This window comes from Panthera pardus, unplaced genomic scaffold (genome assembly GCF_024362965.1).
Source record: "Panthera pardus isolate Hobbes unplaced genomic scaffold, ASM2436296v1 HiC_scaffold_25, whole genome shotgun sequence".
NCBI lineage: Eukaryota > Metazoa > Chordata > Mammalia > Carnivora > Felidae > Panthera > Panthera pardus.
The window spans coordinates 90,863,589-90,889,513 of NW_026526821.1; the positions used below are offsets into that span (position 1 = coordinate 90,863,589).

Genomic DNA, 25,925 nt, shown 5'->3' on the forward strand with positions numbered 1-25,925 from the left:
AAAAGCAAAGAATATGAATGGACATTTCATAAAAGAGGAACCCTGAATAGCTAGTAAATATGTGAAAAGATGTTCAACATCACTAATAATCAGGGAAATGCAATTTGAAATAAGAAAGTGCTATTTCATATACCAGAACAATTAAATTAACACAGCTGATACTACCATGTGTTGGCAAGGATGGGGCAAAAGGGGAGCTTTTCTGTGCAGATTATGAGAATATAAGCTGGCACAATCATTTTAGAGAAAAATTTAGCAATATCTACTACAGTTGAAGAGGCACAAACCTATGACCCCAAATTCAAGTTCTAGGAATATATCTTAGAAAAACTTGCATACATGTTCCAAAAGAATATATATAGAAGAATTTTTATAGCAGCATTGTTTGTAACAGCAAAAAAATTACATATACATAAATGTACATGAATAGGAGAATGGATACCCGAATTGTGGTCTATTAGAAAACACTTCAACACAGTGTTTAAAGCGAATGGTAGAGTGAGAGATCTCTAAAAACATAGTATTGGTGAGAACAGGCAGACTGTGGAATAACACATACAGTTTTAAAACAGGGAGAACAATGCCAGACATTACTTGTGGATTCATGCCTACATGGTAAAGTGTAAAACATGCAAGTGAATAATAAATTCAGAAATATGTTGTAATAAAGAGAGTTTAAAAGAAGACTAGGGTTAGATGTAAGGCCGCAAACCTTCAATCAAACACTGGAATGTCAAAAGCTTTTGTAGTCGGTGGAGGAGAAAGAAGTTTCAGAGAGACTTTATCACTAATCAACAAATTCAAGGAATAGGGGTTTGTGGTGGTAGAGGCTTAGTGAGAATTAACAGAATGGATATACAAAAGGGTTTGCCTCAGGCAGTCCCAGTTTATGCCTACTATTTGGAGTGATTATTAATAGTGCCCCCTTTCAATTTCAAAGGATCAGTGATATGGTCACCTAATAATAAAGCACCTTTACTTTCTCTGCCTGACAGATGATGGGTACCAGGTACAGACCTTATCCATGAAGGCCAGGGGAGCTCATTAGATGAATGAAGAGCTGGACATCAGAGAAATTCAAAAGGACAATAATAGTAGCCAGTCTTCAGTCGATTTTTTATCTGAAAACTGAAGACCCCCAAGGTTCTCACCTTTTCTTTACAATCATGTCAGATTAGAGGCACCTGTGTGGCTCAGTTGGTTAAGCATCCGACTTCAGGTAATGATCTTATGATTTGTGAGTTCAAGCCCTGCATCGGGCTCTCTGCTGTCAGCATGGAGCCTGCTTCAGATCCTCTGTTCTCTCTTTTCTCTCTGCCCCTCCCCTGTCCCCTCATGCTCTCTGTCTCTCTCTCAAAAACAAAAAATAAACATGTAGAATCATGTCAGATTAGAACATAGGTCTACAGTCTTCTAGTCTTCTTGGAGACATGGCTGATGGAGTAAAAAAGGCCTACAGAGTTAGCTTACAGACCAGACATGAGCAAAAATTACCTGAAGAGTTTTGAAAAATAGAGATTCCTAGGTTCCAACACCAGATTATTGGTTTGAGATCTATCGAGTTATAGTTACAGAATCCATATTTTTTCCACTCTCTGGGTAACTCTGGTACATGGATCCATGGAAACTTGTCATGAATACCAGAGCTCTAACAGTTGTGCTACTGTAAATAGCAACTTATTACTGAAAGCTCATCTTATATATTCAATTTAAATCTTCAGGTATCTGTCATAAACCATCCTCATCTCTTGCCTTAATGTAATAATTTTCCAGTCTCGTTATATACAGCTTGCAATTAGTCCCTTCTTGTGGATGGGTCTCCACTACTCAGATTTAAAAAGGGCTGGTGCTTGCTGGCCGAGTTCTCTCCTAGACTTGATGAGGAGGCATACAGGAATGCACTGAGAACAATGGCAGGTAAAGGAACACTTCCTTATTACCTGAGTCCAAACCCTCCTGTCAAAAACTTCAGCCCTGGTCATTTGGTAGAGATATCCTGCTAACTGGATGAGGCAGGCCAAAGTGGACTCCTTTCCCAAAGCTTCATGCTAGTTCCTACTGGGTTTCTAGGAGAGTGAGCTGAAAATTACAGACAGAAAATTCATCCAAGCTGCAGCAAAACTTACTGAAAACTACTAAAGAATACTTTTTCGCTTTTTTTGCTCTTAATTTTTTTTTGTTTGGTTTGGTTTCATTTGTTCTTTTTTTAAAATGTTTTTTTAATTTATTTTTCTTTTTGAAAAGCATCCTCAGATTTTGCCAAGGGTTTCCAGATTTTCTTTTGCATGTATTGAGGGATATCTTAATATAAGGAGAATGTAGTCAGTAGCTGGGGATGGCGCAGTCAGCAATGGAAGGTACACACCATTGAGGCATCAGCTGAGCCTGAGTGGTGGCCTTTTCAGTTTGAATTTTTAATTCATTGGCATTGGATTCTTGAGGAACCAGATGTTATGGTGTAAGATACATGAGTTCCTAGAAATTGTTCTCATCTAATTTTGGGGGGATTTTAAGAGCAGTATCTGGTATATCCCTATGATGCACTTAGTTATTCAATTTTGTCGGATATTCTCATTTCCCTGTTTGGCACTTTTTGATTGTTTGAGGACTGGGAGAGTGCTAAACCACAATTACCTGTATTTATTTTCTTTTTTTTTTTTTAATGTTTATTTATTTTTGAGAGAGAGCAAGTAGGAGAGGGGCAGAGAGAAATGGGGACAAAAGATCTGAAGCAGGATCTTCACTGACAGCAGAGAGCCACATGTGAAGTTTGAAATCATGAACCATGAGATCATGACCTGAGCCCAAGTCAAACACACAACCGACTTAGCCACCCAGATGCCCAAGTACCTGTATTTCTGAAAGGCATTTGAGAAACTGGGTCAGGCTAGACATCTATTAGAGGACACATCATGTCCTAAGAGAAACCTTTTTTCACCAGCCTGATCAAAACTAACTGATCGTATCTTAGAGGTGTGACCTTCAAACTTCATTGAGCATCAGAACCACCTTGTAGAACTTTTGAACCACATTGATGCCCAACCTCCCCGTGCCAACTAAAAGACACTGTCTGGAGAGAGGTGTTCAACATCAGTGTTTTTAATAAAGTTCTTGGGTACAGTAGGGTGACTATGTGTCCCAATATACCTGAAATTGAGGAGATTCAGTACTAAGTCCAAGATAGTCCTGGGAAAACCCTGCTAAAGGCCACCTTGATGAAGACCAAATTGCCATTATGACCATAGGTTCTAAGTATCTGTCCTGTAGGACAGATACAGACCTTTCAGATCTTTCTCATTAATGGGATTCACAACTCCTGGGGATGGGGATAAGGACCTGGAAACTTCTAATGCTGTTAACTGTAACCTAACAAAAAAATGTGAACCAGATGTTGGAAGATGCAATAAACCTGGCCTAAGGAGATGGAAAAAATGGGTCTACATTGCCTGTGACAAGAGGAAGAACAATGGCAAATTATTTGAGATGACATGAAAAGAAGGATTTTGCAAATAATACTTTTTCCTTATTCTTGTTTTTTCTTGCTTTTTATTAAGAGATTAGGGACTCCCTTCGCAGATCTGATATTTTGGCTGTTCTTCACCTTGGGAGAGTCAGGTTTGTTTTGTTTCAGGTGTTCTGTTCTGGTGTGCTCTGTGTGAGTCAGCCAGTGGGAACATGAGTTTGTGCATGTGGTAGAGCCGGCATCATCCCCACAACTGGGCTCCATGATCTATGCCTAACTGTGGTTCACTTTGGTCTCCCCTGAGGCCAGGTTGGAGTGTTTGGAATTTATTGCACTTCAATGTAAAGGGCATCTGGGCATAATAGAAGAGGAAGCCTGAGTCTTTTAATACAAAAACAAACTAAATGTTAGGTAGATTTATAGAAAATGCAAATGTACTTGGGGTGGAGGTGATCTAGATTAGGTATCTGCACCGAGGGCCGAAGCTTCCGCAGCTGATGGCTCATGCCTGCCTAGGACTGCATCCCTCCACCATTTAGAATAGAGCCTTTGTGATGGTTTGTGCACCACGCACCATGTTCTCCTCTTGTGACGCAGATGTATTTTTCTAATATGGTATTTCCCAGACACTGTGGAAGAAATCTCCTAGAATCCTCTGGATCCACCACATGGATTTCCTGGTGCTCATAAGCAGATTTTCTATGCCACAAAATGCCAGAATTATACCCCTAAGGGCAAACAATTCTGAATCAGGGCAAAGATTGCATTTTTATTTTTTATTTTTTATTTTTTAAGCTTATTTATATATTTTTGAAAGAGAGAATCATGTGTGTAAGCAGGGGAGAGGCAGAGAGAGAGGGAGAGAATACCAAGCAGGCTCCATGCTCAGTGAGGAGCCTGACTTTGGGCTCTATCTCACGGCTGTGAGTTGGACACTTAACCGACTGAGCAACTCAGGCGCCCCAAAGATTGCATTTTTAGACACAACTCCTGCTTTTCCTTAAGGTACCTCTTCAATTTATTAAGGGATATGAGTTGTTAACTATACTGGAATTAAAATTAAAAACTTAATAAAAATTAGGGGCACCTGGCTGGTTCACTCGGTTGAGCATCCAACTTCAGCTCAGGTCATGATCTTGTGGTTCGTGAATTCAAGCCCCATATCAGGCTCACTGCTGTCAGCCTGTCAGCTCAGAGCCTGCTTCAGATTCCCTGTCCCCCTCTCTCTGCCTCTCCCCTGTTTGCAGTCTCCCCAAAAATAAATATAAAAAAACTTAATAAAATTAAAAAAAACTTTTTAGAAAAGGGATACGAGTTGTTAGTGATAAGCAAAGACCAAATTGGGAAGGATTGTGCAATGGGTGGGGAGGTTATAAGCTACATGCACTTCTGTGAAAATTTCCTTTGACCTGGACTTGAGACCTCACATTGCCTGTTCCCATGATACGTGCAGACATCAGTAAAGCTTCCTAGTCTTATGTGAATATGACCCATTTCTGCCCTCCACCTTGAAGGTTCTATATCTAGAAGCCCACAGTCTTAGTGAAAGAAAGAGTCCTGGAAATACAAAAGGAGACAATAAGCAATATTTCTTAGGTTTGTATCATATTCTGGACTCTATTCTTATCTTCCTATGCATTAACTCCTTTGACCATCATAATAGCCCTACAAAGTAAATGTTATCACCCTCATTTTACAGAAGGATACTGAAGCAAAGAGAAACAAACAAGCAAACAAAATTTGCCCAGAGTTACATAGCCAAGAAGCAGAGAGCCCTGGGTTCAGAGCCCAGCAGCTCCTACTTCTGATCTCTGCTGGCTGTTGCTACACTCCAGGGCCCTACCTCACAGTACAGCATAAACTCAACTGCTGAGAGTGAAGGGAGGCAGGTTGACCAGTCTTGTAAATGTTTGAAATGCTGAAATTGGAGAACTAAAGGAGAGAGACAGAGAGAGAGAAAGAGAGAGAGAGAGACAGGGAGGGAGACAACTAGTGTGGATCTCAGAGACTGTGGGGCAGCACTAGGGAACAATGCTTTGTAGAAGCACCATTTTGCACATTCAGGTGATTTTTGTTTTTCATCAGGGGATTATATGTTAGAACAAAAAAATAAACATTTGGGTTTCTCCAGACTGGTACACAGCCAATGGCATATACCTCAAAGATGATGGGACTTCTTCTTGCCTGTCTTGCATTTCATGGGACTTAGGAGAACAAGAAGCCTCCAACCCAGGGGGCCGCAGGGAGAAGTGACACATAGATTGAAGTCTGGTTTCCATTAAAACAAGATGTGGAGAAAACCCTTAGGAAAGAGGTGGATAATATAGGACAATCATTTTATTTGTACCTTATAATGAGGCTTCCACAAGGCAGAGTAGAAAGGTTTGGAAGTGAGAGAAAGAAAGCAAGGTGCATGTAGGATCAAGAGGCCAGGAGAGGGTAGCCCACCAGAGGGCTTGCGTTACGGGCATTAGAGGCATTTGGTGGCGCCCCACAGCTTCTCTGGAGCCCAGGGGGCCCAGTGTTATCCTGGCTAGTTCAGGCGGAGGTCCCAGGTGCTGGCATCAGACCCACACATGCTGAGGTAGGGTCTGAGTAGGGCCACGGGGAGATGGTCCTATCCCTCATTTCCAATGTGTGTTCTTTCCAAGAAGGATTAAGGGTGAGACAGGGAAATTGTGTGAGGTAGAGAAAGCCCAGGAGAAAATGGTGCCTTTGGGCTGCCTACCTACATGCCTCAATTCCAAAGAATGTGAAGAGCATGAATATACATTTGCCGTCTACTCACTGTCATATATGTAGGTAAAAAGCAGATGCTTTGAGCCAGAAGCCAGTAGATACACCCTGGCCTCTCAGTAAAAAATATGGCACAAGCCTCTTTCCCTTTCCTCCCAGAGCCTTCTCTGATACCTGGTTATTTATGCCAACAGAGGATTAATGCCTCAGGGCAGGACATCCTTTGTTGATTTAAGGCAGAAGTCAGCCAGTCTTTCACCTGGGATAAAAGACAGTTTCACCTGCTTTTATTATTTTTTTAAAACTGTTTCACAACTTGCTGCTGTGTTGAGAATGTCACTTTGACCCAACCCACCATGCTCCTGACCCCATTCATCAAAATTCTACTCTCAAGTTTCTGACACTAGGAGACTGGACAAGATGGCTCCAAGTGTGGTCTGAGGACCACCCACAGGAGAGAGCCCCTGCCCCATACCAGCCTCACACTCCCTGGAGCTGGGCTGAGAGTCCACATGTTTATCAATGCGCTCTGAGGCACATTCCAGTTTGAGAACCACTGTTGGACTGTCCTGACCCCTTTCATTGCTCTTTAATTAACTGCTCCTTATTGCCTCCATGACCATTAGTTATTCACTTACCGAAATCCGGGAGAATGTAGGATCTACAAGGAAAAGCAATTTGTCCATTTGTTTCCTCGGGTATCTCAGATGCTTAGAAGAGTGCCACTCCTGTAATAGTTGCTTAATCAATCTTTGTTAAATAAATGAAATGGTTTTTGAATGCTCACTTTGTGTCAGGCATTGGCTAAGTGCCAGAGATGCCACAGCAAACCAGACAGGCACAGGCTGGCCCTTTCCGTTCGTGGCTTCTGGTATTTGGCGGCGGGGGGGGGGGGGGGGGGGAGGGGGGCTGGCAAGCTGCAGACAGGTTGACTAAACAAGCAATTACAATGAAGTGTAAAGAGTATTATGATAAGGGGTGATGAGAATAATATCAGGGTTTGTGGATGGAATTCATGAAGCCACTGAAGAGAGGGAAAGATCCTATGCCCCTTCTTTATCCTTCAGGTAAAGATGGTCTACCAACACAGACATGTGAGAGCTCACGTGGCTAGTCAGACCCAATGGGACTCAGAGGTCAGGGAAGGTGGGAGGCAGGCTGGGTGCCCATCCCTGTGGTAAAAATAAAAGAGGGATACAATAGGGTGTGTAAGAGCTCTACCCCATCCACTGAAGGCATCGGTGAGGACAGAAGTCTGTTTCAATGTCAGCAGGAGACAGGAAAACTTTTCTAGTCTCTGTGGTATCTGAAGTCTCACCCAAAGTAATAGTAAAAGCCAGAAGGTAAAAGGGTGTGGGTTTGTTCAGAGCATAGCAAAAAGGCGGTGAAAGGCTTACATTCATTCTCTGGTGCCTCAAGCAGCCAGATGGGTGGAAAGAAGATGGACAGAGGGTGAGAATCTTATGGCCAGAAGTCAGCGAGGGTGTGGAGCCAGCATGAGAGGGAGAATGGGACCCAAACAGCAAGCAGCATCCTCAGTTTCTCTCTCTGCTTTTCACTCGGTATACTCCATCTCTTGCCACAGGCAGGTTCTGTTCTCTTTATTCTGAATAAAAGAGAAAACTGGAATTTAATCCTACTTTCTTTTGACTGCCAGTTATGAAAAATTTCCTCTTCTTTTCCTTGGCTAGGAGATTCAGAGCTAAAGTCAATGTCCAATTAAAATAACCAGATTTTTCCTAAGCATTTAGTAAATTTGTTTCCTGTTACTTCTCCTTTTTAAAAAATATTTCTCTATTCTGTTTTAACAGCTGCACTGCAATTGTTTCTATTCTTGAAAGCCGCCTTAAATTTTTTGGAAGTGTTATGCAAACATAAATTATGAATAAATAGAACACATGTGTCCATTTTCTCCCACATAGCAATCCCTTAACATTCGCTCTGACTACAGTCATTCGCTCTGACTGCCATGCAGTCATTGCCTCTTCTTTGGCCTTTCCCCAGTCCTCATAATAATCCTTTGTTACTACTCACCACAGCCACCAACATGCGCCTGGAATCTCTCATTCCCTTCATCCTTGCCTTAATTCCCACTTGTTGGCCTTGCTTCTGGCCCCCACGTCTACCCTGACCCCTAAGTTTGGCAGTCATTTCTTCCCCTGGCTCTGAGACCTCACTCTGCCTCTCGGATCCTGACCACCATGACACCCATTCCACCAGGGTGGGATCAGAGCTACCTTTCCCTTCAAAAAAGGTTCCCCCAGGGAAATCAAGCACTCAGTTGGGGGACCTAAGTGGGACTTGGTTCAGGGATTCCTACACTCTGGCCCCAAACCCCAAGCAATGAAATAACTTTAAAGCAAGGTGTCCCTTTGTGTATTTCCATCCTGCTGTTGGTAAAGGCGTGCTCACTCATTCATAACTAAGGCTTTCAAACCCAGCCACGCTTATCCTGCTGTTTGACAGTTGTGTTTCCCAAACCCTTTGAATCTTAAATTAGTGTCACTACAATGTTATGATTCATTGCTCTAACTCTCGCTCAAGATTGTGATTGTTTCTTTTAAGCAGCTCTTCCATTAAAGTGGAAGAGCCAGCATAGAACACACACATGCGGGCCCAGATCCCCAGCTCTGTGGGTGGTCCCAGCCTTGCGTTCCAAATACAGCCTCTGAGAAAGGGAGGAAGGGGAAAGTTGTGCTTGTTTATCTTTTCTGAAAACCAAGTTTCAGTGGATATCTGTGCTTGTATACACGGGTTATAGGGATTCTACTCTCCTTTCCTTTCACTAAGATCCGAAAGGGGTGCAACTGCTCATGTGCAATACTGTCTCCGAGTTCTCCAGTCCCAAAGATGATCTTTATCATAGTCCAGTTTGACTAACACAGAGCATGAAAACCATTCATTCATTCATTCATTCAGTTAAGTGTTTGCTGAGGACACTGTTTTAGGAGCAGTGAAATCCTTGTGCATCTTATAATCCAGTGAAGAGAAGATAGACAATACAACATGTAAAAATGATGTAATATTGGATTGTGCAAAGTGTTATAAAGAAAAATAAGAAGATAATCTTAGATAGAATGATCAAGGAAGTCCCCTCTGAAGTGTTATTTGCGCAGAGATCTGAATGAAATAGAGATTTACCCCCTTCCCTTGCCCATGCCAGACATCAATAATCCATCAGAGCCATCAACTCTTTTCCATGGAGCCATAAAATCCTCTTAGCAATCCAAACTATCACTGCCATTTGGTTGGTGTTAAAATTCATGATTAGGCTTATTTTCCATCCTATTCCAAAATGCCTTCCTTTTCTAAAGCCAGGAGGAAAATGTAAAGAATGAAAAATAAAGAATGAATCTAGGGACCAGGTTTTGCTGATCATTTAGAGCCTAATGATAGAAGATGGATTATCTTCTTCGATTTTCTTGTCATAAATACAAGGTGTTTCCATCCTTTTACAATGTTTGCTTTGCATGTTTGAGTTCATAACTCAAGTCTCCTGTGTTTTATGACTCATTCACAGTCACAGGGCTCTGCAGCTACCTAGGCTGATTTATCCTACGTGCCAGCCTTAAATTGTGGATGTTGTTATGCTAGAGGCACATTCTCAGATTTCAACTTGAAGCACATTGTAAATAACATGTTTTCCCTGACAAAACCCATTTCCTAAATAAAAACACTCTATACATACATCTGCCAATTTTCTTTTTATTCATTCATTTATTGAGTACCCACTGGATGTCAGGCAGAGTGGAAAAGATGGATAATATACATAATGTCTTACTAAAATCTATAAATGCCAATGGAGGATAAAGTAAAGTACTATATAAGGGGAAATCCATATCTTATCCTCTTGTAATCATTTTTAAGACCCATGACCTTACAAATCACTACCTAAATGGTGGCTGGTGACTTCCAATTGCTAGCCCAGTGACAAACTTCATTCTATTTAACTTCTACTTAACCCTGAAGACCATTTCTTTTTTTCTCTTTTTGTCTCTCAGTTCCTATGACTAAGCATTGTTCTGCCCTCTGTTCCCTCCCACCTTTCTCTGAATTCTTGCTCTTGAGGAACTCAGTCACTTCCAAAGATTTAACATCCCTTTCAAGCAGGTGAGTTTCAAATATATATCCCTGGTTATAGCTTCTCTTCAGAGTTACAGTCCACCAAGATATCATTCTGGAACCTGAGATTCTATATGTTTGAAGCCAAACACATCATCACTGCATTCACCAGGGTCTTTTGCACTGCATATGACAGAAATCCAACTTAAAGTAGCTGAAATGGGGAAAAGAGGAATATATTTCCCTACGTAATTGTAAGAATCCTGAACTGGATCCAGGAACTCAGTATTGTTAGGAATTGAATCTCAACCTCTTCCCTCAGCTTCCTTCAGCTCCCCTCCCCTCCCCGCCCCTTCCTTTCCCTTCCCTTTCCCTCCCTCCTCTCTTTCTTTTCCCTCTCTCTTTCTCAGTTATGTGTGTGTATGTATTCACTTCCTTCTTTCTAAGTCAGGGTCTCCCTATTAGAATACATTCATATTACAGGTGTCATAAGTACCAGGCCTACTTTCACTGCCTTAGTAAACCTAGAGAAAGAAAGAACTTCCTTTTTCCTATATTCCATCAATAATTCTACAATTGATTTCATTGGGCTAACTTGGGACACTGACCATCCTATAACCAATCACATGACTGAAATGTGGAAATATGCTAATTATTGATCCAGGTCCTTGGAAGCTATCAATTGGCTTCAATCACATGAACTGTAGTCTTTTATAGAAAAATTGAGAAAAAGGAGAAAGTATGCTGGATAGGCAAAAGCAACAGATGTCAACTAGTCTACTCCTCCCAAAACCAATTTTCTCCACTGACTCACTTTTTCTGTTGTAAACAGTTAATATATGTAAAAATATTATGTAAACTAAACTGTGTTTCTTAAATGTTATTAATCTTACTATTATATTTTAATGATGTCACAAGATTAAATAATTCAGATTTCAACCCTCAGATCCCTCTTGGACTTCTTCTTTTTCTCCTCTGTCTCCTATCAACATTTAATCAGTTGTTCGATCTTCTTGATTCTGTAACCACACTATTGCAAAATCTTCTGCCTAAACCCCTTTCTACAAGACTCTACCTTCTCCAATCCAGATTATTTTTTTTTTTTTGAAGCATGTGTTGATCATATAACCCTCTGGTTCATACATCTTCCCTTGCTTTCCATTGCTTAAATACAAATGGCCAGTATTATTAGTCAGTTCTCAAAGTCCAACTCTCCAGAAACTAGAATCTAATCTACCTTTTAGGATTTAATCCCCACCTCTTCCCTAAGATGTCTCATGCCTCTAGCTAAATGGAACTACCCACTGCCCCTGATTCCACCTCTGAAACTTTTTCTGACTATTGCCTACAACCAGGATGCTGTCCTTCCTCTCCTTTGTCATTGTCCTCACCACTTTTAGACCCAACTCCAAGACCTCTGTGGATATTCAGAAAGGAATTGTTATGTAGACGTTAAAAATTTTTTTTACTGTTCATTTATTTTTGAGAGAGAGAGGGACAGAGCATGAGCTGGGAAGGGGCAGAAAAAGAGGGAGACACAGAATCCAAAGCAGGCTCCAGGCCCTATGCTGTCAGCACAGTCTGATGCAGGGCTCAATCTTGTGGATCACGAGATCATGACCTGAGCCAAAGTTGGGCTTAATCAACTGAGCCATCCAGGTGCCCCTATGTAGTAATTTAAAATTATTTTTAATAGACAGAAGGCCTAGATTAGATGGGCAGTTTCTGATAATCTTGGATGATAGATTTCTGTCTTATAAGTTTCTGTTATATATAAGAATACTTATCTACAAAAGGCTTTGGTAAAGAAGAAATAACCCAGTATGCTGGTGCATGAAGCACGAACAAGATGTGGAGATAAATATTACTGGTAACTAGAATGTACTGATAAGGCTGCCCTTCCTGTAGAAAAAGGCCAATACTGTGTGTATATGCTATTCCTCAACCAACTAGGAGGCATTCTGCTTCAAGAAAAGATGGCTAATGGATGTGTAACTACTTTGAATGTGTATTCAATTGGCCTTCTTGTGTCAGAGAGACTTCATTCTTCCTAAGGCTGAATGCGTCAGAGAAACAGAGGCAGCTCTATGCGTATTCTCCCCAGCCGCTGGAAAGTTCTAGCACTTTGTGTCTTTTAGTCTTATGTTTATCATATTATACTTTGCAAAGAGGCCATCATGTACTTTCTTACCTCCTCTGCAAACTGAGGTAAAGGACACAATTCTCTTGGTGTCTTAAACATAATTTAAGTACACAGTTAAGTACACAGTTAACACTTCCTGCAATGATACCAGTGGAAACTCTAGAACTTATACCAAGGAATCTCAGGGGTAAAAAAAAAAAAAAGTGCTTTATAAACATTCTACTCTTTCTTTTTCTTTTTTAAAGTTTATTTATTTTTGACAGAGAGAGAGAGAGAGAGAGTGCGAGTGTGAGCTAGGGAGGGGCAGAGAGAGAGGGAGACACAGAATCTGAAGCAGCTCCATGCTCCGAGCTGTCAGCACAGAGCCATGTGCGGGGCTCGAACCCAAGAGCCGTGAGATCATGACCTGGGCCAAAATCGGAAGCTTAACTGACTGAGCCACCCAGGCACCCCAACATTCTACTCTTTCATAGGTTTTCCTCATATTAATAAAATCTCCGGATATAATCAGAGGTTATTTTATTTATTTGTTCATTTTTACCAAAAGAACAAATTTTTCCCTATTGGCAGCTCAAATAGCCTGGCAGAAAATAACAACAACACAATTAGTATTGCCACCTTGTATAGCAATAGCAACAATGCCAAAATTGCCTCTGAATTTCAAAAGAGCTTTGGGATGCTAAAAACTTAACATTCTGCTATCCATTCAATGTATGTTTACTGAGCACACACTAAGGCATGACATTGTGCTAGAAATACTGAAAAGACAGGTTTATTGACCTCATAAAACTCAGAATCTAGTAGAGGAGACAGACAATTAAACAAGAAATTACCTGCCAAATACCCTTTTAGCACTGAGTATGTAAGAGGAGTTAAACTCAATTAACAAATCGCCTGCCTCTTTATTTGCAGTATGTCAAGGTTGATCCTTGTGGCTCTGTTTCAAATCCAACAAAGGAACCTCAGCATTCTTTTTTTTTTAATTTTTTTTTAATGTTTATTTATTTTGAGAGAGAGAGAGAAAGCACGAGCAGAGGAGGGACAGAGAGAGAGGGAGACACAGAATTCGAAGCAGACTTCAGGCTCTGAGCTGTCATCACAGAGCTGGACGTGAGGCTCAAACTCACGAACCTGGAGGTCATGACCTGAGTCTAAGTCAAGACACTCAACCGACTGAGACACCCAGGTGCCCTGGAACCTCAGCCTTCTTAAAAGCTTTTCACACTTTTAGGTTAGGCAAAAGGGTAGAGTTGGGCATCCTGCATGTCAAGGGGGCCTTTGGTAGCACTTGCCACCTTACTGCTCCCTAGAGAAATCCTGGCTGATGGTGCCCTTCACCTGGAAGGAACTGGTTATTGTGGGCTGCAGACATCTTGGGAAAGGGGACATTGTGCATCATTGTGCTCACATGCAAGTTGGTTCAGAAAAGTTTAAAAACTACTCAGATATTTGGGGAGACCCTCCAAAAGTAGCTTTGGATTTTCATGCTTTCATACTCATATGATTCATAAATAATTTTGAATTGTAGGGTCTATTTCAGAATGGACCCAAATTTCTGAGAAAACCTCAGGAATTGTATGTACGGGTAGCTCCTCGAAGGCCTGGAACACACGCAGGAACTCACTCCAAATTTCAGTTTTAACCTGTGTTTTACATTCAGTTTTACTGATTTAAGGAAGTGCTTCCAAAAGTGTCTATGGGTCTACGGACCCCTAGTTCCAAGGAGTGGTAACTGGTGAGGTGCAGAACATAATTTTGAGAAACGTTATCTTAACAGATATTGGTGTGTTTGGTGAATAGTTTTTTGTTTGGTGAATAGTTTTTGAAATAAGGACCTGATTTTGAGCTCTAAGTGCTGTATCTGCGACAAATGACTGGTTGCCAAGGATACCACCATGTGCAAATTACAGAAAACAAAATGGACAGGTGGATTCTTGGAGACAGGAGAATTGATCTGAACATAAGAGGCAGGTAGAGATAAATATTCTGATTGGAAAAGAAGTCACAGAGTTTATATGACTGACAAAAACACACCCTTGTCATTTTAATGGCCTCTGTCCTTTCTCTTCTTCTGTCAATGGAGACATCATTAGATGTCAGATAGATACCTGGTGGAGGTCATTTGAAACCTGATGCTAGCTAATGCAACTATGTCTCATCTCCCAGGTCTGCCAATCATCTACCTCCCTCTGACTTTCAGCCACATTCCTCTTGGCAGTTCCTCCTTCCCTAACTGATTACAATTGAGCTCTTCCTTGGGTGCCTTTTCCAAATGCTCTCTAAAACCGTCAATCTGCAATCAGCTACATGTTCTATACTCTAAACTTCTTCTTCAATTGCACCTCTTCCTCTTACCCAGCTTGTCTATAGGCATGCTGTATATTGTCTGAGACTCTATAGTGAAGCCTATAATTCTTCTACAACCCAAGGAGCACAGGCTGATAGACATATCAATTTCCTATTGCTGCTGTAACAAACTACCACAGACTTAGTGGCTTAAAACAACACAAGTTTATGATCTGATATTTTTGGAGTTCAGAAGTCCAAAGTGAGCCTTATGTAAAATCAAGGGGTTGACAAGGCTGATTCCATCTGGAGATTCCAGGGGGAAATCTGTTCTTTTTCCAGTTTCTAGAGGCTGCTCATATTCCTTGGTTCATGTCCACATCCCTGAAAACTCTGCTTCTTCATCACATATCCTCTCGGAGTTAGACCCTGCTGCCTCCCTCTTATAAGGACCCTGTGACTACATTGGGCCTACCCCAAAAATACAGAATGATCTCCTATATCAATTATCCCCTTAATTTAATCCTATCTGTAAAGTCTCTTTTGTCATGTAAGGTAACATAATCACAGGTTCCAAGATTCTGGACATGGATATCTTTAGGGAATCATTATTCAGCCTGCCACAGTTGGGGAGGGAATAGAAATCTGCATTTATCCTATTCTCTGTTGATATTTCCAGATGAATATCATTTCCAGATGAAACCTGATGCTAGCTAATGCAACTATGTCTCATCTCCCAGGTCTGCCAATCATCTACCTCCCCCTGACTTTCAGCCACATTCCTCTTGGCAGTTCCTCCTTCCCTAACTGATTACAATTGAGCTCTTCCTTGGGTGCCTAAAACACTAAAACAGGTATCAGCAAACTTTTTCCATAAATAACCAAATAATAAATTTACCAAATAGTAAATTTTAGGCTTTGTGGGTCAAGCAAATTTGAGGATTTAAAAAAAAATTTTTTTAACGTTTATTTATTTCCGAAGGAGAGAGAGACAGAACGTGAGTGGAGGAGGGGAAAAGAAAGAGGGACAGCGTGAGCAGGGAAGGGGCAGAGAGAGACACACAGAATCTGAAGCAGGCTCCAGGCTTTGAGCTGTCAGCACAGAACCCAACGCGGGGCTCGAACTCACAGACTGTGAGATCATGACCTGAGCCGAAGTCTGACACTCAACCGGCTGAGCCACCCAGGTGCCCCAAGCAAAATTGAGGATATTATGTAGGTGCATGCATAACCATTTAAAATGTAATTACTTTAGGGGTGCCTGGGTGGCTCAGTCAGTTGGGTGTCTGACTTCAGCTCAGGTCATGATCTCACAGTCTGAGTTCCAGCCCTGCGTCGGGCTCTGTGCTGACAGCTCAGAGCCTGGAGCCTGCTTCAGATTCTGTGTCTCACTCTCTCTCTCTGCCCCTCCCCTGCTCATGCTCTGTCTCTCTTTGTCTCAAAAATAAATAAAAACATTAAAAAAAAATAAAAATAAATAAACTTTAAAAATAAATGAAATAAAGCAAAATGTAATTATTTTAAGATATAAAAACTATTCTTAGCTTGTAAGTGGTACAAAAACAGGTAGTATGCTGAATTTGGCCCAGAAGCTGCAGTTTGTAGAATTCTGCTTTACAATCTCTTACAAAGCACTTCCTTAGAAGCTCGTGTGATTCAGCTAAATCACTTCTACTTTATTTTGCCTCTGTCACTTACAGATATCCTTCAATACACACTAATAAATTGGCTACCTGGAGACGTATTCAAAAAGGTAGGAATAGCCCCTTGAGTCCTGGATACTCAAAAGTCTAATTCTGCAAAATAACAGTAATATCATAAGGAGAAAATGTCTTTTTGTTTATGTATCTCTCCTTTCTATCAGAAGTTCTTGGTTCAGAAATGCATTCTTTCCATTCAAGGAATTCACTAGGGAATATCCAGATAGTACACTGAATATTTCCATTCCAAAGACATATATGAGACTTGCTGTTGTAACACAGTCTAAGGCATCAAATACTCTCCATGAAAAGACTGGAGACTATGGATAAAAACACAAATTTTCGGGAGTAGAAGGGATGGATTTTAGTTCGTCTCCTGGTCTTTTTGACTATGTGGAGTTGATTGCACAATTCTGAGCAGACTCCCAAATATGGGGCTTGGCCTTGGGCCCAGAGAAATCTTTCTTCTTAGAGCCTCAGAAGTTCCTGTGTTCTTCAGATGGGAGCTGGAAGGGCTTCCATTAATTAAGATCGATGAATTTCATCGATACCACTTTTAGGCCCTGATCTCTGTCCACTGATGAAAGAAAGAAACCAAGAAAGAGCAGAGAGCTAGGAAAAGAGACTTTCTTACAGCAATTCCCTCTCTCAGGGACCAAGTGATGTTTTTTCCTATAGAAAGGAGATTTTTAAATGCAACTGAAGGTCAAGTGCCCCAGATCAAGTGAGGCCAAGATGATCTTGAAATTAGGAATAATAAAGGATAGATGAGGTGTCTATTTGGGAGACACAAGAGACACACTCCCAGTGGTTAAGCCTGATTTAAAAGTTTCCCTTTATTTGTTTCAAGCCCAGGGAACTGGAAAACTAGTTATCAATGAGGTTAAGAATAGCTATTGCAATTTCAAGAAGGTATGCCCATTCCTTATAAACCTGTAAGAATTTTGTAAGACTCTCAGTGCTGGATTAAACTTGCAAAATGCCTGGAAAGCCCCACCACCTGGTCACAGCTGAGTTAATGTAAAGAAGACGGGGGAGAGATCCGACAATTGAAAGAGACAAGAAAATGGTTAACAGAAGAGGAAAGAGTAAATGAAAGGAGATAAGGCAGAACTTCACAAACTTAAGAAAATAATCTTCATTGCAAACAGTTAAGGCTTTGAAACTCTGTAGAAGAGCACATTGCAGTTAGCCCTGTTTCCCATTCTCTGAGGTTTTGTGTTATTTCATTAACTCACAACTGATGAGAAGCTACTGTGTTACAGGTCCTGCATGCACACCGAGAATACAGAGGTGAGTAAGATATCATACAGCTACCAGGGGCTTAAAAGCTAGGGCACAAAGGCAGATGCACAAAAATCACATAGAGTGTGAGTGTGAAAGGAACAGTGGGGACACAAAGGAATATTTGACTCTATCTGGAAAATGTAAGGAAGATATTCTTATCCCAGGGTGAAAGAGCAATTCATATATTTAAAACGTAAAGAAAAATTCATGAATCTCCAAATCTACAATTAATGATAAAGTGAGGTCATTATGCAGATTTTCAAGTAGACCTGAAGCCTGATACTTAGTGGTTCTATGTTTGTTAAATATTAAATCCAATATTTAGGGCAAAGAAATAAAGTATCCTGACCTATACAGACTGATTTGGGCTGGTAGGCAATTAGCAGATTGACACCTCTTTCTGCCCACAATTTTTTTTTTTATTACAATTTTTAAGAGGGGTCCATTTTTCAATTTGTGCTATCTCAATACAGGCTGAGTCGATGAGGAAAGACATAATAAATGAGGCTAATTTTGTTCTGCCCAAAGCTGATTAGAAGAGTAAGCTTAGCTGCCTTTATCAGAACAGCCACACTGATAAGAAAGATGCTGAAACTGTTGTGAAAAGCTATGGCGATAGGCAGGAAGCACTGCCATTTTGCTTCAACACAGTGAATGCTAGCAATGTATACATGTAAATAAAATATCAGAATGAAAGGGAAGAAGTACCATGAGAAACATAAATAGATGTGAAAAAAATTCGCATAACAAGAGGAGAGGCAGGAATAAGTTAACTTTGAATCTAACATGAATTATTGCAAAGGGAGATGGATGGATATCCTCAATGAATATAAAGTAACTCCAATTAAAACATAAGAATTTAAAGATATCCTTTCATGGGGCACTGGGTGGCTCAGTTGGTTAAGCCTCTGACTCTTGATTTAGGCTCAGGTCATGATCTCACAGTTCCGGTTCAAGAGATCAAGTCCCCCATCGTCCCTCAGCCTGCTTCGTTCTTTCTCTCTCCCTCTCTCTCTCTGCTCTTCCCCAGCTTGTGCTCTCTCTGTCTCTCTCTCTCTCTCAAAATAAATATATAAACCTAAAAGAGAAAAAAAGATATCCTTTCATGATAAAAACTCTCAATAAATACTTTAAAAAAGCCTTATATGACAAGTCCAAAGCTAATATCATACTCAACAGTGAAAAGTTAAAAACTTTTCTTCTAATGGGGCACCTGGGTGGCTCAGTCAGTTAAGCAGCTGACTCTTGATTTCAGCTCAGCTTATGATCTCACTGTTTGTGAGTTTGAGCCCCAAGTAGGGTTCCCCAATGACAGCACAGAGCCTGCTTGGGAATCTCTCTCTCCCTCTCTCTCTGCCCCTCCCCTATGCTCTCTCTCTCTCTGTCTCAAAATAAACAAATAAACTTAAAAATAAACTTTTCCTCTAAGATCAAGAATAAGATAAGGGTGCCCACTTCCAGCTCTCCTATTCAACAAAGTACTGGAAGTCCTAGCCAGAGAAATTAGGAAATAAAAAGGAAAAAAAAAAAAAGACATCCAAATAAGAACAGAAGAGGTATAATTGTTTCTGTTTGCAGGTCACATATTGAAAACCTAGAAGACTTCACCAAAAAACTCTTAGAACTAATAAACAAATTCAGTAAAGTTGCAAGATATAATATCAAAGTACAAAAATCCCAGTTGTGTTTCTCTACACTAACAATGAACCATCTGAAAAAGAAATAAAGGAAATAATGCCATTTACAATAGCATCAAACACATTAAAAACTTCGGAATAAATTTAACTAAGTAGGTGAGAGATTTGTACCTGGAAAACTATAAGAGTTTAATGAAAGAGATTAAAGAAGACACAAATAAATGGAATGATATCCCATGTTCGTGGATTGGAAAAATTAATATTATTAAAATGTCTATACTACCCAAAGCCATGTATAGATTCAATGCATCCAATTAAAATTCCAGAGGCACTTTTTACAGAAATGGAAAAAAAATCCTAAAATTCATATGGAACCACCAAAGACCCCAAATAGCTAAATCAAGCTTGAGCAAGAAATGCAAGCAGGAAGTGTCACACTTCCTGGTTTCGAATCATATTACAAATCTAGATAGCATGATACAGGCACAAAAACAGACACATAGACCAATGGAACAGAATCAAGAGTCTAGAAATAAGCCCACACATAGATAGCTAAGTAATATTTGTCAAGGGAGCCAAGAATACTCAATAGGAAAAAGATAGCTTCTTCAATAAATTATGCTGGGAAAATTGGATATTTACATGCAAAAGAATGAAATTGGGCCCTATTATATACCACTCACAAAAATTAACTCAAAATGGATTAAAGACTTAAGTGTGTTTTTTAATTATTATATTTATTTTTTTATTTTGAGAGAGAGAGAGAGCTTACATAAGGGGGGGAAGGGCAGAGGGAGAGAGAGAATCTTAAGCAGACTCCATGATCAGCTCAGACCCTGATGTGGGGCTCAATCTCACGACCATGAGAAAATCACTTTTTTTTTTTTTTTAAGAGAGAGAGAGTGTGTGAAAACCAGAGAGAGGGGCAGAAAGAGAAAGAAACAAAGAGAATCCTAAGAAGGCTCCACACTCAATGCGGAGACTGACATGGGGCTTGATCCCACGACCCTGGAATCACAACCTGGGCCAAAATCAAGAGTCAGACACTCAATCGACTGAGCCACCCAGGCATCCCTAATGAGTTAAATATAGTACCTGTAATGGTAAAACTCCTAGAATGGCACACTACACAAGCCAGGCCAAGTAGTCCTTCCCTGTGATTTTAATCTTGAACCTTGGAGCAAGATGTTTCTCTCCTCTTGTGTCCTTGTATCGGGATGATGTTAAATCCAAAAGCGCCTGGAGTGTACTCCCTGCCATTAGCGAAGGTTCAGCTGAGGGGGCTGAGATGTGCCATGAGTTGATAGTGACTACCTGTGCCTCACAGTGTAGGAAGAGACTCTTAAAGGAAGTTGGTGCGAGTTTCCTAGGGTGACTATGCTTCCTAATATGTCAGATGTTTAACTGTCAGCCGGTGTTTCTCTGAGGAAACATGGAAGACCAGGGAAGCTGCATCAGAAGCATCCTTGCCATGCTGTCTCCTGAGCTTAGTAAACTGTGAAACTGCCTACACACACACACACACACACCCCACTTGTGGCTGTATGGATGCTTGGTCAGTAGCAATTAATCCAATACACTACGTTGGTCTACATATGTCACAGTTTCTTCTGAAGGAGAAGAAAATGAGACCAGCAATAGAGAGAAACAGAGGTGAGAGCTGAGAAAGAACAAACTTTTGATCACATTTCAGCAGCTGGACCCCATCATCCATGAAGCCGGATCCAACCTCACCTTTCCCAGTTGTATGAACCAATAAATGCTCTTAAGTTGGGTATCATTCTATTGCAAATGAATGTGGCCTCATGCAGGAACTGGAACCAGGAGTGACAGACCTAAATGTAGAACTGCTTGGGTCAAGATAAGGAATGTAAGGTCTCCCTATCTTTGACTGAAAGCTGGAATCCTGGATATATGAAAGTGAAGCAGTGGGTTAAACTGTTATCTAGTATTTTGTGCCTTAGGCAAAGCCCCCACCGCCCTCAAAACGGGAACTTGTATGGACTTGCCAGAAAGGCATCAGGATATTCGACTAAGAAAACCAGATGACCCAGAACCTTCCCAAACACCTTTACCACTGCCCCCTTAGCCCCTGACTAATGAGGGTCATATCTTTCCCTGTTATCAGCTTTGGATGAATCCTAGGGATGAAGACACCTCAATGTTTCACTTTTCTAAAAGACAGAGACAGAGATGGATGAGGTTAACCTAAAGCCCAGGCAATTATTGCCTAGGTACTGAAAGCACAAGGGTGGGAACCCAGACTCAAAGACATTGATTTAACAAGATTTTTGGCAGTTGTTACTAGCCAATGAGGCAACCCAAAATGGTATAATCAGACCAGCCACCAAGGTTTCAAGCTAACTATATTGTCCCCTGGGCAAACAGAGAGAGCTTTGTGATCATTCACTTCTTAAGACAGCCCACCAAGTCCCTATCATAGACAGTGGGTTGCTAAAGCAATAGAGACCCCAGCAGAGGAAGTCTCAGGACCATTCTTTCAGACATACTGATGACACCAATGGATGCCAATGGAGATACTCTCAGTAGGAAGGGCCAGGAGCACTGGGACAGACTAAGGAACACACTGCATGTCAAGAGAAGGGAGCCAACAGACCTGTAACTCACAGTGCAGAGGTGCTTGGGAATCTCTCTCTCTCTCTCTCTCTCTCTCTCTCTCTGCCCCACCCCTGCTTGTGCATATGCTTTCTCTCTCTCAAAATAAATAAATAAACTTTAAAAAATGTTAAAAAAAAAAAAAAGTCCCTAGTTAGTCACACAAAGGCCATTTCTTTATTCTTCAGTTTCTCCATTCCTCCTAATTCCCCAATTATTAAAAGAGCATGGCAAAAGACCATAGCCACCTATGAAATGACTGCCATTTAAGGTAAATATAACCACAGAGATGGACATGAAACAAAAAAGATTTTATGTAGTATTTATTATTTTTTTTTATCTCATCCTAATTTTGGCTTTATTCCTCATCTCCCATTCCCATTCTTTTCTGGGAAATTCAAACTTGTTTTTTTTTTAACAAAATGTTTAAAATCATGAGTATCTAGATTTATAACAAAATTTCTTTCCTCCAAAGGGGCGGGAGGCAGGGGGAGACACATCTTTTATTCTTATGCAGCATCTTCAAATATGCATGTTAATATATATTTTATAAACTATTTAAAATAAAACCCTTCATCCTTTGAGGTTATTGATATTTTCTAGTTCACTGACACATCTCCCATAATACATTAATTCTATCCATCTTCATGAATGAGGTGGGAACTATACTAAAAAATAGGATTTTAATCCCTGAGGTGCCAGTTAAAATGGACAAGGTTGCCATTGCAACACAAGATTTTTAAAAATCAGCCTTAAATAATAAGCATAAATCATGCTATCTGGATGAGAATCACCTCCATAGCATGGGGTCATTTAGAAAATTGCATTTACTGGGTTAAGTTCACCCTGCTATTCCTAGCCTTCATGCCATGAAAATCTTCCTTTTGTAAAGGAATAACACAAAGCAATGAAGTCTGCAGAAACTTCTGAGATCCTCAGAAATCAAGAGAAACCACAGTCCCGTTTCTCTAATCTCCACCCACATTGTTGGAGAGGGTTTTCAGCACCGTTCCAAGACCTGGAAAGGTTGATGAACTGACTTGGGTTTTCTACTTCTCCATGAATTTAATCGAAAAGGAAAGATGAGTCCTCCTGTCTGGGAAATGGGCGTGTCCTGCTTATCTCTGCCCCCAGGGCTTAAGCAGAACTGCGTTCAGCCCTGTGCCCAGCGGGCCCTGCCTGGCCCTCCCCGGCGGCTTCCTGAGACGCGGGCATCCGTTCCCGCCCCTAGTAGTAGCGGTTCAGGCTCCTGGTCCCGGGCACCTCGGGCTGACCGTTCATCCAGATCTCCCTGATGATGCGTTCCCGCTCCTCCAGTCGCTGGGCGCGCTCCAGCTCCTCGGCCGAGGTGAACACGTTCTTGTTCAAAGTCCTCTCGAAGCGGCGGTGTCTCCTGACGGAGATGTCAGACGCCGTGTCAGAGCTGCCGTCGTCGCTGTCGCTGCTGTCGCTGCTGCTGTCTCGGTCCTGCAGGAACTTCTTCCGGGGACGCTGTCGGCAGTCTGTGTGGCAAGAGATCCTCATCACCAAGGCGGCCAGAGTGAGCACCAGCCCGATGCACACGCCGGAGACAAAGTACAGAGCTGCGCGCTCGGGGTTTTCTGCGGGAGGAAACAGAGGCATTAGAGATGTCGACTCCAGATGCTCAGAGGAAACAGAGCTCCCGCCCACCTTGCACACGTCTCAGCACACCTCAAAGTTCCGATGGTTACACATATTGCCTTCCTATGTGACAAACTGCATACTGTATTCAAAACATAATTATCAACAAGTACTGAATCTGGGTATAGGATGTATGGGATTCTTTTCCTATATCCTTGTAACTTTAAATTTGAAATAATTTTGAAAAAAAGATAAAAGAAAGAAAAGTATTATTTAGCACCGATTATAAGCACAAGTATACTTAGATGTCATTTCTTTAAGAGATGTATGTGTCTAAGGGCACCTGGGTGGCTCAGTTGGTTAAGCCCATCTGACTCTTGATTTTCAGCTCAGGTCATGGTCTTACAGTCCTGATATCCAGCAGGCTCTGTGCTAGGCATGGAGCCTGCTTAAGATTCTCTCTCTCTCTCTCTCTCTCTCTCTCTCTCTCTCTCTTTCTCTCTCTCTCTCTCTCTCTCCCCCCTCTGACCCTCTCCCCCACTCGTGTGCATGCTCAATTTCTCTGTTTCTTCTCTCTCTCTCTCTCTCTCTCTCTCTCTCTCTCATAGATGTATTGTGCTTAAAGCCCATTTTTGCCTATATGGGAAAATTCTTGGCTTCTGAATATGCTCCTACAACCCCTGAATAATCTTTTAAGCACAGCTGTAAGCAGCAGCAGTTGCTCCTGCTTCTTCCTCTTCTTCTTCTTGACAACAAATTTATAAATAAAACCAAGGATAGCTGCCTCTTATTCTAACTATACCATTACAGGTCTAGTCAACAAATGTAGTTAGCTTCCAAGATGCTCCCTGCACCACCCCCCCCCCCCCCCCCCACCTCTTAGTATTCAGACTCTTGCACAAGCCCTTCCCTTTGAGGGCTGGACCTAATGGGCTGGACCCAGTCAAGGATTTCTAACAAATAGAATATGGCAAAAGTGATGGATGAGTCTAAGATTAGGTTATATAAGACTGACTTCCAATTTGCTTATGCGCTCTCTCTCTCTCTCTCTCTCTCTGGCTTTTCTCACTCACTTGTTCTGATGGAGCCAGCTGCCATGTTGTGAGCTGCTCTATAGAGCGGCCCACATGGCAAGGAACTAAGTGTAGCCTCTGGCTAACTGCCTGGAAGGAACTGAATCATGCCGACGGCCATGCGAGTGAATGTGGAAGTGAACCATGCCCTCCTAGTGCAGCCCTGGCCTTGCAGCTAAGCCAGTCTCAGATTCCTGACCCACAGAAATGACAAGATAATAAATGTGTATTGTTTTAAGTTTTAAGTTTTGAGGTATTTTGCTTTGCAGCAATAGATAGCTTATACAATCACAGACTGAAAGGCCAGAGTAGGTAGTTTATAATAACCTCATCAGGTAATTGGTGGGGGAGAAATTTGAACTTTTCCTTGGTGAGAAAAGAAAATAATCATTCTGTTGATGTGCAATATGCTTAGTGAGCCCAATGATGATCCCTGTATGATGTGCTCAACAGGATGAGAGACTTGGGGTGAATAACCTTCCCTTTCTAGGCAAGTATGAGAACATAGGGGCATGCCTGGCCTTGAGTCACAGGGCATAATCAATGTGATATGACCCAAGATTGCCATCAACAAATTAGTTTTCCATAATCTGTATTCACTTGTAAGTATGAATCAAAATACACATTGTTTTGTAGATTTTTAAAGAATGTAAGTGGTATCATATATATATATTTTTAATTTAAGAATATTTTTTAGAGAACTTTCCAGATATGTCAACAGAATTCTTTCTGACTGCTGCCCCGTGTTCTGTAGCGTGGACATATCAAAGTTTATTTAACCATTTCCTGAATACTATCAATATAAGTGGTTTACAATTTTTTTACTATTTTGAGCAATGCTAGAGTCAACATGCTTGTGTTCTTGTACACATCTCTTTATACACATGCAGAATTATTTCTACAGGTTAGTTACCTAGAAATAGAATAACTGCATCAAAGGGCATAGGCATTTTGAAGTTTTATGCATCCTAAATTGTACCCCAAAAAAAGGCTCGATCAGTCTAAACACAGCATATTGAACACATGTGTTTATGATACCTCCTTCTCTCCAAAACTCCTGCCAAAAAGACAGTTATGTGAATAAAATAGATATAAATTAGAGGTATGAAGAGGAGTGAAGAAAACAGAGGACACTAATAGTAGATGCAAGAGTAGTCAACAATGTAAATGTGGTGAAAGGGAAGTGACATCAGTATCATAGCAGTGTAACATATCCCTACTTTTTGTGTCTCTTGTTTTTAACAGCTAATTAAGCATCCATCCACAAACAAAAGTGTCTCTGTGGGAGTCTTGTGATCCAACAACATAGCCCAAGAAACC

At 41.1% G+C, this 25,925-nt stretch overlaps 1 protein-coding gene across 1 annotated transcript in view; it reads right to left on the minus strand.

Moving 5' to 3' along the window:
* Positions 1–19,219: 19,219 nt before the first annotated feature.
* The window catches only part of EVA1A (eva-1 homolog A, regulator of programmed cell death), a 49,260-nt gene continuing 42,554 nt past the window's right edge, over positions 19,220–25,925 (minus strand). The window contains exon 4 of the mRNA XM_053890863.1: positions 19,220–23,531. Coding sequence (XP_053746838.1) covers positions 23,158–23,531 — 374 coding nt within the window. The 3' untranslated portion in view covers positions 19,220–23,157. The remainder of the gene's footprint in view (positions 23,532–25,925) is intronic.